This window comes from Camelus bactrianus, chromosome 7 (genome assembly GCF_048773025.1).
Source record: "Camelus bactrianus isolate YW-2024 breed Bactrian camel chromosome 7, ASM4877302v1, whole genome shotgun sequence".
In the NCBI taxonomy this organism is placed as follows: domain Eukaryota; kingdom Metazoa; phylum Chordata; class Mammalia; order Artiodactyla; family Camelidae; genus Camelus; species Camelus bactrianus.
The window spans coordinates 66241245-66255116 of record NC_133545.1 but is presented as its reverse complement, the minus strand read 5'-3'; the positions used below and the strand labels follow the sequence as shown (position 1 = coordinate 66255116).

The 13872-nt window shown below is 39.1% G+C and overlaps 1 protein-coding gene across 3 annotated transcripts in view; it reads right to left on the bottom strand.

Moving 5' to 3' along the window:
- Positions 1-13750, bottom strand: part of ABCB1 (ATP binding cassette subfamily B member 1) — a 116331-nt gene extending 102581 nt beyond the window's left edge. The window contains exons 1-3 of one of the 3 annotated variants that reach the window (XM_074367542.1): positions 13604-13750; positions 12951-13024; positions 8839-8890 (exon numbers count right to left, since the gene is read on the bottom strand). In XM_074367542.1, the coding sequence (XP_074223643.1) occupies positions 8839-8890; positions 12951-13018 (120 nt within the window). In that variant the 5' untranslated portion in view covers positions 13019-13024; positions 13604-13750. Of the gene's footprint in view, positions 1-8838; positions 8893-12950; positions 13025-13603 lie in introns of those variants that run through there. The other 2 variants (XM_045510405.2, XM_074367543.1) reach the window with 2 other exon arrangements.
- Between the last annotated feature and the right edge of the window lie 122 nt (positions 13751-13872).

Sequence of the window (13872 nt, the reverse complement as noted above, 5' to 3'; positions counted from 1 at the left end):
TTGGTGAAAATAGAGTAAGGGAACTAAGATGGAGCAATCTAAGGCTGAGAGAATTAGAGAAACAATTGTTTCAAGAAACTAAGGTAAGGGATCATCACTGGGTGCAATAACTATTAGGAGAAACAAAATACATTTTTTAATTAAAAAAAAAAAAGGAGTTTGAAGAGAGGGATACAGCCCAGTGGCGGAGCATATGTTTAGCATGCATGAGGTCCCGGGTTCAATCCCCAGTACCTCCATTAAAATTTTTTTAAAAAGAAACAAGACATCCCACGATGCCCCAAGACCCCTCATAAGTTGCAAGAAGGGAGAGATCCTTCTCCAGTGAAGGGTTCCAATCAGTTATCTTCTTCACCAAGTGACCGAACTTAGTATCAGAAAAAGTAGAATACTCCGACATTTGATGTTTCCAGCTGTGATAAGACAAGAAGTATACAGCATCCCCTATGCAATTTTCTTACCAAAAATATTTAACATGAATGTATTAAAACCTTTAGATTTAATTTCCAGCATATAAGAAATGCAAAGCATAGAATAACAAGTTAAATGACGCCATAAGGAAGCAATAAAAATCGACCAGAAGGTAAAGCGTTCTATAGGACAATTCGTATCATCTTTTCAACATGTCAATGTCATTTAAAAAGAGGAGAAAACTATTCCAGTTAGACTCAGCAGACACAATGTCCAAATGTCATCACTGACTGGATCTTGTTTTGAACAAATCAATTGTAATAAACATTTTGGGGAGATAATGGGAAACATTTGAATATGAACTGAGCATTAGATAATATTAAGGCACTACTGTTCATTTTGTTAAATATGATCATTGTATTACGTTTTGCATGAAAATGTTTTGTAGGAAAATTTGAGAGATGTAAACAGAGGTAGTTACTTATAAAACACCATAAAATCTATAATTTCAAGAGAAACGTGTCGGAAAATGTTAACAATTATTATAGACAATGGGTATAAGTATGAATTCTACTATTCTATGCTACCTTTCTATATATTTGAAAAATTTCAAAATAAAGGGAGGATGGTTCTCCAACAGGCAAAGGTATCTCTCCATCTCTCAGGCTAGAAGGAATGAGCTAAGAGTGAGCACAGATACCAGTAAGTGTCCGGCAAGGATGGAGAGCTTCCCATTGCAGAGCTTCCTGCAGGACATCTAGTTCTGAAGTAGTTAATAGAGCAAGATAAAAAGATGAAAGAAAATGGAAGAGAAGGCTGTTTTGCAAAGTCACTGATAGAGCATACTGGTACAAAGAACCTGCAGTCTTGGCTCGTGTAAGTCGAGATGCCACTATTCTTTCTAATCTTCTCCAGGGTTCTGATCAAGAAGTTGCAAATAAAGTCAAAGCTGGACTGAGGAGCCTGATTCCTACATTGGAAAACACCAAAAACACCAGCAAAGCAATAGAAATGCTCCTTTAGAAACTGACCGCATAGGTGGAAACAGTTAAGAACAAGCTGGACTCTCCTCTTTCGTTTTCCCAGTGTGGAAAAGAAGGGCCAGGATCCACCTTCCCAGTAATGTGGGTGCTCTGTATATGTGTTTCTTCTTTGTATAAGGATCTATTTACAAAATGGTTTCTAAAAGTGGCCTTTAATAAAAAGCTCATTCCTTCTAGAATAAAGACAAAGTTGAGAGAGTTCAAAACTTCATATTTATTTGTGACATAAGGCAAGATTGATTTCTGGAGGTAAAGTGGTAAGAAAATTTGAGGGAAGTGGTAACATAATGCTGAGAAGGCAAAAGACCCAGTGCAATGTCCCAGCTCTGTCACTTACTTGGAAGGAGACTCTGAGGGGGGAAAAAAATCTCTTAACCTTGAGCCTCAGTTTCTACATTTATAAAGTGAAGAAAATATTTATATATATAGAACACGTCACATAGCTGCTATGAAGCTAAAAATGAGACTTAATAAAATAAACTTTTCTTAGGCATATGATATAATAATATGCAATATAAGCAGGCATGGTGATTGGTTTTAGAAATGTACAAGTTAATAAGACTTTTCAGGAGCTTACTGTGAGGGAGCAGGCAGACAAAAAAAGTTGTAACACATCAGGTTAAATTTAAGACAGATGTTTAAACTAATTATAATTGGAACCCTTTTTTTAATTTTTTTTTCTTGCTATGTGAACCTAAAATTGCTCTAAAAATATATATAAAGTCTTTAAAAATCATGGATTACTTTTTTTTCCTTCTTTTTCATTTTTTGGGGGGTAAACAAAGTTTATTCTAGGAAGAACAACTCACTGAGAGATAAAACCATTTTAAAATTTAAAAATATGTACTGTTCATTGTTTCGAACAGTTTAGAGCTTTAGCTTTTTAAAATTACATAATTATCAAAAGAATAAAGCCAATCACAAAATAACAATCAACAGAATGCAGTAATCCAATAATAAAGGTCAAATGTGCTTACACATATTTAATAAATCAATCATCTAAGTTATAAATAATAAGTAGTTCATTTTGTCCTTTTTTTTTTTTTTAAAAATTCGGAGCCCTTTAAACACAAGGAAATGGAAACTGTTTGGTCAGACACTTAAAGGGAAGAGAGAGGGGGGTGAACCAGGACCACACAGGAGACAGGGTGATCAATCAGCACTGAAAGTCAAGGGTTGGATTTCCCAGGACAAAGAAATAGAAGGTGCTGGCAGGAGAGTGGTCTAGGTAACATTCAGCAGGCCAGATGGTGAACATGATCTTACCAGGGTGCCTGGCTGGAGGTGGAAGTCAGTGAATCCATTCATTCATTCACTCAAAACTCAAAAGATATTTATTAAGCACCTAGTAAGAATCAAGCTTGGTTCTAGGTACTGGCAACAACAGTGAGTCAGACAAGCAACCTGTCCTCATAAAGTTTACTTTACATTTTACTATTATGCAAATAGTAAAAGAGAAAACAGATGTATTCAACATTCATTCAATATCTAACTACCTATTAAAACTCCAGGCACTGTCCTAGGCACTGGGAGCATAGCAATGAAGGAAACATAAAACCCCCTGCCCTCAGGGACCTCAGATTCTGACAGAAGACAAACATTAACAAGAAATCAGACTGTGGTTAAGTATTCAAAAGAAAGGGTGCACACGGTGAAGTCACAGTGACAGCAGGGTCAGCTGGCTCAGACTGGCTGGGCAATGAAAGTCTCTCTGAGAAGGCAACATCTGAGCTGAGACCTCAAGTGTTAGGAAGGGAACATTCATGTGATGATCTGGGGAAAGAGTCTTCCAGGCAGAATAAGCAGATACAAAGGTCCTGGGGTGAATACAATCTTGGTGTGATTCAAGGATCAAACATAATAATCACCATGGCAAGAGAGTGAAGGAGATTCATCTGCTGTGAAATCAGAAATGAGACAGAGGTCAGATTATGTAGAGTCTTTCATAGCCCAAGGAGACTTTGGGTTTTATCAACTGATTAAACTCTAAACTTCCCACCTAAGTATAAAGGAAAGGCATTAGAGGGTTTGAAGGAAGGAACTGAGGCAATCTGATGTGACTACTAGGAGTAGAATAATTTTTAGAAGAGGAAAAATGGAGGCAGGAGACTAGGAGTAAAGAGAGTGGGTGAGGGAGCAAAGTCTTGAGCAGGTCTGGGAGGGAGAATAATGCCCCACTCCCTAAACGTCCACATCTGAATCCCAGGAACCTATGAATATGTTTCCTTACGTGGTAAAAGGGACTTTGCAGCTATTCGGATCTTGAGATAGGGAGATCATCCTGGATTCTCCAAGTGGGCCCAATGTCATCATGAGGGTCCTTATGAGAGGGAGCCAGGGAGGTCAGAGTCAGGAACAGAAGAAATAATGACTGAAGTAAGAGGCTAGAGTGATGCAGGAAGGGGGCCACATGTTCAAGAAGGCAGAAGCTGAAAAGGGAAGGAAACAGATTCTTTCCTAGAGCCTCCAGGAGGAATCCAGCCATGCTGGTACCTTGATTTTAGCCCAGTGAGACTTTTGGCCCCAGAATTCTAAGGTAATACATTTGTGTTGTTTTAAGCCACTAAGTTAGCGGTATTTTGTTCCAGCAGCAATAGAATATGAATACACAATGTCAAAAAAAAAAAAAAAGGACAATAAGGAAGAAAGTCCAAGCGAGAAGGAATCAGAAGTGGGGGTGAAGACATTCATTTGAGTTTACAGCTTCAGAGGTGAGAGTCCACCCAGATGATAAACCCAAGGTCCTTGTCCACAAGTGTAATTTATTAAAGGAAGGTCAGGGTAAAGGCTGTTGGAACTGAAGAGGTCAAAGAATGTTGTGTCTAGGAGGCATTCATAAGGTTACGAAAGTAGACAAATCATGAGCACAGGTGAACGAACTAGAAGCAATCAAATGCCAGTGCCCTCAATGGAGGAGCAATAGTAACTAGCAATCAGCAGAGGATACCACTGAAAATGGACAGAAGATGTTAGAACTGTGCAGAATGAAACTCAAATAAGAATGGAGATTTGCAACCCAGTCCAAAAATGGGCAGAAGACCTAAATAGGCAATTCTCCACTGAAGACATACAAAGGGCCAATGGGCACATGAAAAAACGCTCAGTATCACTAATTATCAGAAAAATGCAAATCAAAACTAAAATGAGTTATCACCTCACACAGATCAGAATGGTCACTATTAGGAAGTCCACAAATAATAAATGCTGGAAAGGGTTCGGAGAAACGGGAACCCCCTACATTGTTGGTAGGAATGTTGTTTTGTGCAGCCTTTATGGAAAACAGTGTGGAAATTCCTCAAAAGACTAAAAACAGACTTACTATATGATACAGCAATCCCATTCGTGGGCATATATCCAGAGGGAGCTTTAATTTGAAAAGATACATCCCAATGTTCATAGCAGTACTATTTACAATGGCCAAGACATGGAAATAACCTAAATGTCCATCAACAGATGATCGGATAAAGAAGTTATGTATATATGTATACAGTGGAATACTACTCAGCCACAAAAAATAAAATAATGCCATTTGCAGCAACACAGATGGACCTGGAGGTTGTCATTCTAAGTGAAGTAAGCCAGAAAGAGAAAGAAAAATACTGTCTGCTATCACTTATATATGGAATCTAAAAAAAGATTCAAATGAACTCATTTACAAAACAGAAACAGACTCACAGACATAGAAAACAAACTTATGGTTACCAGGGTGGGGGGAAAGGGTGGGAAGGGATAAATTGGGAGTTTGAGATTTGCAGAAAGGGTAATAACGTAAGGTCCCTGAGAAGGCAGAGGATATAGGAGCCAAAGTACAGTGTACAAGGGGTGATTAGTTTAAGAACCAGCTTCCTCTTCTGTTACCATAGGAGGGAAGGGGGTCGCAATGATCCTGGTACAGATGCTGTTTGCAGACTGGCTTCCATTTTGTGTATGAAATTTAAAAAAATAGGTCATCCAGCAAGAGTAGGGGTGGTGAGGGAGAAGTGGGAAATTTGTAAAGAGTAGAGGTTTAACATACTCAGCAAGAAGAGGAGAGGATTTCTGTACGGGACACAGCCTGCTGTGAGATTTCCTCCAGCATCAATCAGATGTAGGGGTTCAGGCACCAAGAAAGCAGATGGCTGATTTTCGCCTGGGCTGGGCATGACAAGGGACAGGTAAAAGGAAGTTTAGAGTTCAGGGCAAGAGTGTAACCAAAGTGATGATCGTTACATTAAGCTGATAAGACAGAGGATGGAAACCGGAAGGAGTTGATGAGAAATTGATGGCTCAGTGGACTGAAGGAGAACAGTGAGCAGCTTGAAAACAGAGGGGAGGGCTGGCTAATTCAATCTAGCTACTTCCAATAGTCACTTGGGAGGTAGCACAGTTTCAATTAACAACAGAATCCAGGATGTGAGTGTGTACAAGGGTGGCTGGGGTAAAGGGGAGGAAAAGATTATTGCTGTTTTGAAGGTCAAAGTGTAGTTATCCTTATAAGACCATAAAAGTCCCCTGAGATAGCAGGAGCCAAAGGGCTAGAGAGGGAGGCACTGAGCCAGGTGGTAAATTCTCCAATGACTGAAGAATGCCAGGTGGCTAGAAGATAACAGCATCAACGACAACCCTTCAATTCCAGGCAGATAAAAATTTAACCAATCAAAAAGTATTGGGGGAGGGTTTAGCTCAAGTGGCAGACCACATGCTTAGAATGCATGAGGTTCTGGGTTCAATCCCAAATACCTCCTCTAAAAATAAATAAACCTAATTACCTCCCCCAACCAAGAAAAACAAAACAAAACAAAACAAAGAACTGTCATAAATGATTAAAGTTGGTAAGAGCTCCAGCTCTAGAGTAAGCAGATTTGGGCCAAATTCGGGGCCTTTTCCCTTACTAGCTATGTGACTGTGTGACTCTGAATGCATCGCTTAACCTCTCTGAATCTGTTTCATCATCTGGGAGGACCTGCGGCCCCACTTTTATTTTTCCTGCCCTTATTTCCAGTTGTCTCATTTCCCCACTTGTTTTAGATTTTATCCTATTTCTGTGTTTCTGTAAATGTTGAAACAAAGCCTCACAGAAATAAAATAAAAGCCAGTAGAAAAATCTGCATCGATTCCTTACCTCTTTCTCATCACTTTCTCCAGACTGCTAAAAAGTCTCCTAGTAGGAGTAAGTTGACAGGAATGGTGCACAGGAAACAACACTGCAAGCCTGAGGCTGCTGGGTTTACAAGGCCTGCAGTCCAGCTAAGCCCTTGGCTGGAATCTGGAACTTGGATTTTGGGGAGAGTTACCATCACCCTAACTGATAAAAGTGGTCAAACCATTTGTACAAATGATGTGCTTTATGCTGAAGGTCTGCCTACCTTCTGTGAGTCTGGAATTTTGGTATTCACTGGGCCTACATGATCAGCCCCCAGTAAAAACCCCTGGGCAATGAGTCTCCAATGAGCCTCTCAGACGGCATGTCACACGTGTTGTCACAACGCACTGCTGGGGGGATAAAGTTGACTCCCCAGGGAGAGGACACTGGGGGCTTCTCCTGGACTTCTCCCTCTTTCCTTTACCCATTGCCAATTCTGCTTTGCATCCTTTTGCTGTAATAAATCTTAGCCATGAGTATGGCAGGAGGCTGAGTCCTGTGAGTCCTCCAAGTGACTTATCGAACCTGGGGTTCTGGGAAGCCCTCAGCACACATGAGGTTTTGTCTTAGCTGGAAATCTTTATTAATCAGCATTGCCAATAGCATCATCATTTTACTGTTAAACGTTAATACGTCCTTGTCTTTATAGGTTTTAAATACAAGTTCATTGTTTCCTACGTCAACTCTTCAGGAAAGGGCATGAGGAAAAGCCACACAAATAGTACAGCTCTTCCTCAAAATGCTTAAAATATATTCCTTTTTTGGCATCCTGAGCACTGTGATTTAGAACATGAACTCCCCAGGTCGGAATCCTGGCCTAACGTGTTATCTTTGGACAAGTTAGTACGTCTGGCCTCAGCTTCTTCACCTGTAAAATTAAAATAGTAATAGTATCTATCTCCAAGGGAGTTGTAAAGATTAAATGAGTTCATCTATAAAGGACTTAGAGCAATACACGACATGAAAGAGCTAAACTTGTATTATAATTATTACCTCACCTTCAAACTCCAGATATTTATATTCTTCTATGGTCTGAATTGAATTAATAGTATTACCTCTATATATTGTCTGTTAATTTATCTAAAATATAAGACTCATTTTTTGAAAATTTAAGCTATAAATTATAAAAGCTAAATTACAAAAGACAGAAATGTTTGGGTCTCAAAAGAACAGAATTGAAATTAAATCTTGGGAATAAATTATTTTAACATAAAAGCTTCTTTGAAAACAAGAACACAAGGATGAAATCAAAGACAAAAATTGTCACTTGGTTATTCAAGTAGTCTTTCTGAGAAGGACCCAAGTGTAGTCTCATCTCCCAAACATTCCAAAGAGTAGAGACAGCCAAAAAGGTGGAGCTGTAGCAAGAACAACTGTAATGAAGGAAGATGAAGACCATGTAAGATGACCCAGAGTCCTTAGTGTAAAAGGTAACTATTTTCCTCTGCATATAACCATTTTTATGTTCAGCTTACTAATATCCATTTTACAAGACAGCCTATTGCTACCCCTCACCACACATATATTTTAAAAGTGTCTGGTGTGTTATGACTGATTTACAAAGTGTGCACTACAAGACTTAATTGGTTCAGTAGTCTTCCAGGTTCGAATCCCACAGTTCATCTAAATCTGCATTCTTAGAAAATAAAGAAGGATCCAGATGGAGACAGGTCATCAACCAGCCTGTCTCACTCCCAGCGTGATTAAAGAAAAGCTTCTAAGTGACCAGCGAGAAACCAGAAAATGAGATAAAAAATGAACTGCATCAAAGGTTCTCAAATTCTAGATTATCAGTTATTCAGGACAGAAGAACAATGACAGGTACTAAGTCAGAGTAATAAATAATCCTTTGCTAACTTCTATTATGTAAGTGCCTGGAACTTTGACCTCAAACCTGCCAGAATTAGAGCTGTTGGTGACAGGAAACCCTGTATTTTGTTTGAGCTGCACTCTGCATGGCTGATTTCTTCTATCTAGATGGCTGAGACCATCATTGGGAGGAAGGCTTGTGTAGGTAACAGATCACTGGCAAGAATTAGGAGAATACTGAATTCTGGGCTAAGAAGGGGACCTCCGGAGGTTCGATGCACATGGCAAGTTAATGTTGGGCATTCCTCTGAAAATAAGCTAAAATAAATAAATTCATTTTACCTCTCCATTTACATACTCTCCAAGAAAACATTATGCCAAATGAAATACCTCTTTTCTACATCAGAAGTCAAATTTTGAAAGAACTTTGAATAGTGAATACATTAAACTCACCATTGCAAAAGTACTGACAGTTGGTTTCTTTTCTTTCTTTTCATCTTTTTTACTGAAAAACATAGCAATAGAATTAAACAAAACTTTAAAAACTATATAACCCTTTAATCACCCAATTAACATAGAGCCTATATTTAATAACTCATAAATTATATTTATAATTTAATAACAGGACAAAGACATGTCTACAATATATTATTCATTTAAAAAACAGATTATTAATATGATCCCATTTAGGAAGTTTAAGTATGTTTACATATATCTTAAAAATCTATACATGTGGATATCACTGGGTATTGAGATTTTTATCAAAATGTTTTCCTCCCTGCGCCTCTGGTATTTGCTCATTTTCTATGTTGAATACATACACACAACTTTTGCAATTAGAAAAAAATACTAAAAAAAGAGAGCTTCCTGTTTCTACTCTAATTAGAAAATCATTCATGCTCTCCAGAGCTGATCCCCTACTTATCATCTGAGTAATTCTAGCAGCAGATAGATATTCTATCTATTTATCCATCTAACTATTATCCTTAATCTTTCCCATTACTAATGGAGAGTAGTGGGAATCGGATGCAAGACATAAATTACTCTAAGAAAGAAAGGTAATTAAATCACTTTCTATGAGCAAATCTGATTCTGAAAAGATGTTTGGAGCCCTAAATGGACCATTATGGCAATAATGCAACCTAGAAAAACTACCCTCAAAAAATATGGGTGTAAACTGCAAAAAGCTGTCCCCAGGCATAGAAAGGTCAACTATTATTTTGAACCCAGAATCAAATGAATCTAACTCTGTAACTAGTTGTCCACTCTATGTAACTGCCACCTAGCATATGAAAGCAAACCAACCAAACCTAGCCTCTGTATCTATATTTTCACATTTACAACAACAAAAAAAGACTATTTCAGGGAAGAATCATATTATTTTTACAGATTTTCAAGTTCAAAAACTAAATTCATCCTTTGTCTTTGTTCTTTAGGCTAAGCAAGGTCAAAGAGTTGAAGCGACGTCTAAAGAAAAAAAAATTCAGAGTTTACTCCATATTTGGCTTTGGAGTGATGTTAGACGGACATAAAAACACACAAAATACACAAACATAACCCTTCAGATTTGGTCCCACCCTATTTCCAGTAAAGGCATAGTTTCAGTATCCCTGGAATCAGGATGAGAGGAAAAAAATAGCCATGCATAATTGAGTTTTAGCGCTAAGCTTTTTATTTATTTTTTCGTTTTGTAAAACTGTAGCTACTGTGGAGAATTTATAACGTTTCAGATGCTAGCTAAGTAAACATTTCCCATACAGGACCTCATTTAACCTTATATTAATCTCTGTGAGGCAGACACATTTTTGTCCTTTATCTTTAAAGACAAAAGAACTGCAGGTAAGAAGACAACTAATTTGTCCAAGGTCACACAGCTAGAACAAAGTCAAAACTGAAACTGAAAAGTCTAACTCTTAAACACCAGGCTATGTGGTGTAACCTCAAACTTCTGAGGCATTGCGTTGCCTGGAAATGCACTTCCATGCTGACTCTCACCCCTGCTACGTGACACATTTATCCCCATCAATTCAGAGTGCTGACAAGTGGCAGGTAGCTTAACAAACCTTATTTTAACAGGGAATCTTGACAAACACAAATATGCCAAATTGTACTATCTTCCAAGCATTATACCTATTAGCAAAGCCACATGCTCCTTTATGATTTCAAATGAGAATATATAGTTTAAAAACAACTCATAGGAAAAAGAAATATGGTTCGTGTTCGTGGTTACTAGTGATGGGGGAGGAAGAGGTGTGGGAGCAGTTGGTCCAAAGGTACACACTTCCGGTTATAAGATAAAAAGTGCTAGGGATATAATGTACAGCAAGATGACTACACTTAATATTGCTATATGATATAGATGAAAGTTGTCAAGAGAGGAGATCCTAAGAGTTCTTATCTCAAGAAGAAAATTTTTTTCTTTTGCCTTTTTATCTATATGAGACAACGGATGTTAGCTAAACTTCTTGGGGTAATATTTCACAATATTTGAAGTCAAGCCATTATACCACACATTTTAAAATTACACAGTGTTGTAGGTCAATTATATCTCAATAAAACTGGAAAAATATATAGTTTTATTGAAAACAGTAATTTTTATAAAAATCAGTAATGGTGAGTAGTTTAGTAAGAGCTACTTGAGTAAAAAAAATAATTTCTAGTTTGAAAAAGAAGTCTGTAGGCCATGATAAGAATCAACAATGAAAATGAAGGTATACACAGACTCGAATAAATTCTTTTCTTTTATTTTTTCAAAATACAGACTCTTATTTTCTGAAGAATAACTATAAGTAAAAGTCCCACAAATATTTATTGAACACCATTTTTTAAAATGGAGATATGGGGATTGAACCCAACAATAGATTCACTTAAGAACCCAAGTGGGAATTTCAACTTTCCCCAGTGGAAGGGTTTTTTTGCTGAACTATTTGAAAGTAAGCTGCAGACATCATGGCACTTCACAGGTTTCCTATAATCATCACATGTAAGAAAATCAACAGCGATTTTGATATCTAATATTCAAGGCACATTCAGAATTTCCAAGAATGTTTTCTGTAAGTTTTTCCTTTTTGGAACTGTGATGTAATTAAGCTTTACACATTACATTTGGTAGCGTTGTCTCTTAAGTCTCTGTTTTAAATCTAGAAGTCCTTCTGCACCGCCCTCTCCACCCCACCAAACATTGACATTTTTATAGGAACAACAGATGTCTTATAGAATGTCCTACATCTTGGAAATATCTGTTTCAGACTGAGTCCAAACCAAGATGTGCAGTAAGTATGAAATACACAGATTTGAGGACTTAGTATGGAAAAGAGAATGTAAACTATTTCATTGATAATTCTGACTACATGTAGAAATGATAATATTTTGGATATACTTGGATCCTTAAAATAAATTTTCAAAATTCATTTCACCTGTTTCTTTTAACTTTTTAAATATTGGTATTAGAAAACTAATAATTACAAATGTGGCTCACATTATATTTCTATTGGACAGCATTAGTCTGGAAGCTTGACTGGATTCACTGAATGATTTTGCAAACATACTTCTTAAGTGGTGTCCTGTCACTAACACAGTCTAGTCCACCATGAGCAATGCCAGGACTGATCATTTGGTTAGGATTGCTCCACTGGAAATCTCTCCACTAGAAAACCACACTCTCCTTTTTCACATTAGTAACAATTCTGGATAATTGAGAAAGCAAGATCTGACATTAAGTGTGCTCACTGCTACTGTCTCTTTCAGCGGACAGAAACTGAACTATTAAGAAAAAATCATGAAACCACATTGAAGTTTCTAATTCAAATTTAACCTTGTTTTTAAAAAAGTTATTTAATTAATGTCCACATTTATATTTTTCTCTCACATTGAAAAGCTTGGTTTCTAATAATAGTAATATTTTACTAATCTGTTTTATCTTACAATTTACATTACAATTTATTGCTATCAAAGACCTTCTTGAGCGAAGTTTAAAATTTCCTGTACAGACACTGCACTGTGATCAAAATTTACTTAAGATCATTATTTCCCCTATGTGGTGACAGTACCAATTCTATATGCAATCAGTATAATTTCACACCACTCTAGTAACTTCTTTGGTAGTACAATCTTCTCACAATTTCTTCTCCAAGGATCAGATACTCATTGCCTTAAAAAAAAAATGAATGCCTAAATATAGTTGTGGCTTTCTGTCCTATCTGTCATGCCACAAACATGCAAAGTTTATGTGACTGTTTTTCCAGAAGCAACAGACTGGACCACAAAGCTGGGCACAACCTGCATATGCTTCAGGCTCGTGAGCGATCAACGTCACTTGTAAAAGAGAAGGAAATAAAACAGAAAAGGATGTGAGCATTGGCCTGTGCGAGGCCAAAAAACCGTGACAGCAGCTCACCAAGAAAACGCTGTGCTCAACTCAGCCAGCCAACTTATGCAACTGCTGGCATTTAATATAAAAAATCATCATCATCAAACTCATCATTTATTGCAGAGCTGAAGGCTAGACACAAATCGCCCAAATCTCTCAGGTCATGTAAAGTCTCAAAGAGAAACCAACTGGCTACCTTTTTTTGTCTCTTTTCAAAAAGTTCTTCTTCCTTGCCCTTACATTGTGCTCTTCTTCAAGATCCATCGCGACCTGAGGAGAAACCACAGCCGGTTAGCCAAATGCAAGATCCGCAGTAGACGAAGGTGAGACGGAGCTTGCCTCCCGCGCGGGGAGCCGTCGGGCGGTGCGCTCGCGCTGATGCTCTAGCGGCTCCGAGCAGCGATGGCGACGCAGGGATTGGCGCGGCACGGACTGCCTCCGCGCGCGGCATCGACTGCCTCCGCGCGCGGCATCCAGCCTCCTCACGCGAGCTGAGCCGCAGCGCGCCGGCGCGTCCCGGACTTTGCGCGCAGCGAGCACGGCTCTGCCTGCGGGCTCCCTCCGCCCGCGGGCTCAGAGCCCGGCTTCCCGCGGCGCGCTGGCTCTCGGAGCTCGGGGCAGCTTACTTTAGGACGCGTGGCTAACGCCGCAAACTAGGTACTGGGCTGCCCCAGGTGCTCCCCGACTCAGAATAAGTCTCACCCCATTTGTCCCCTGGGGCTTGCCGATTGGAATCCCCTCTACTCCCCTCCGACGCCCTCCTCTCACAGGAACCAAGCTGAGGAAACTGGAGAGCCCACCTTTCCTGTGACGCGTCCCCATCAAGTGCCCAGCTTCTCGAGCGCCTACCTCGGGCTTTTCCTCGGAACGTCCCCAAAGACGTGGATTTTGGAAGAAGAGGTTCAGACTCTAGTGGAAAGACCCAGAAGATGCAAACAGCCGCCTCGGCTCCTCAGAGTCTGGATGAGCCGCAGCTCGAATGCGCCCGGGCTTCCCGTGACGAAGGGAGAGAGGAGCAAGTACGCAGCCCACGCCCTCGTGCTCCTCTGCCCAGCCAATCAGCCTGACTACTCGGGACTGCTCCCGGCCCGCTAGATTAAATGCTGACCTCACGATTG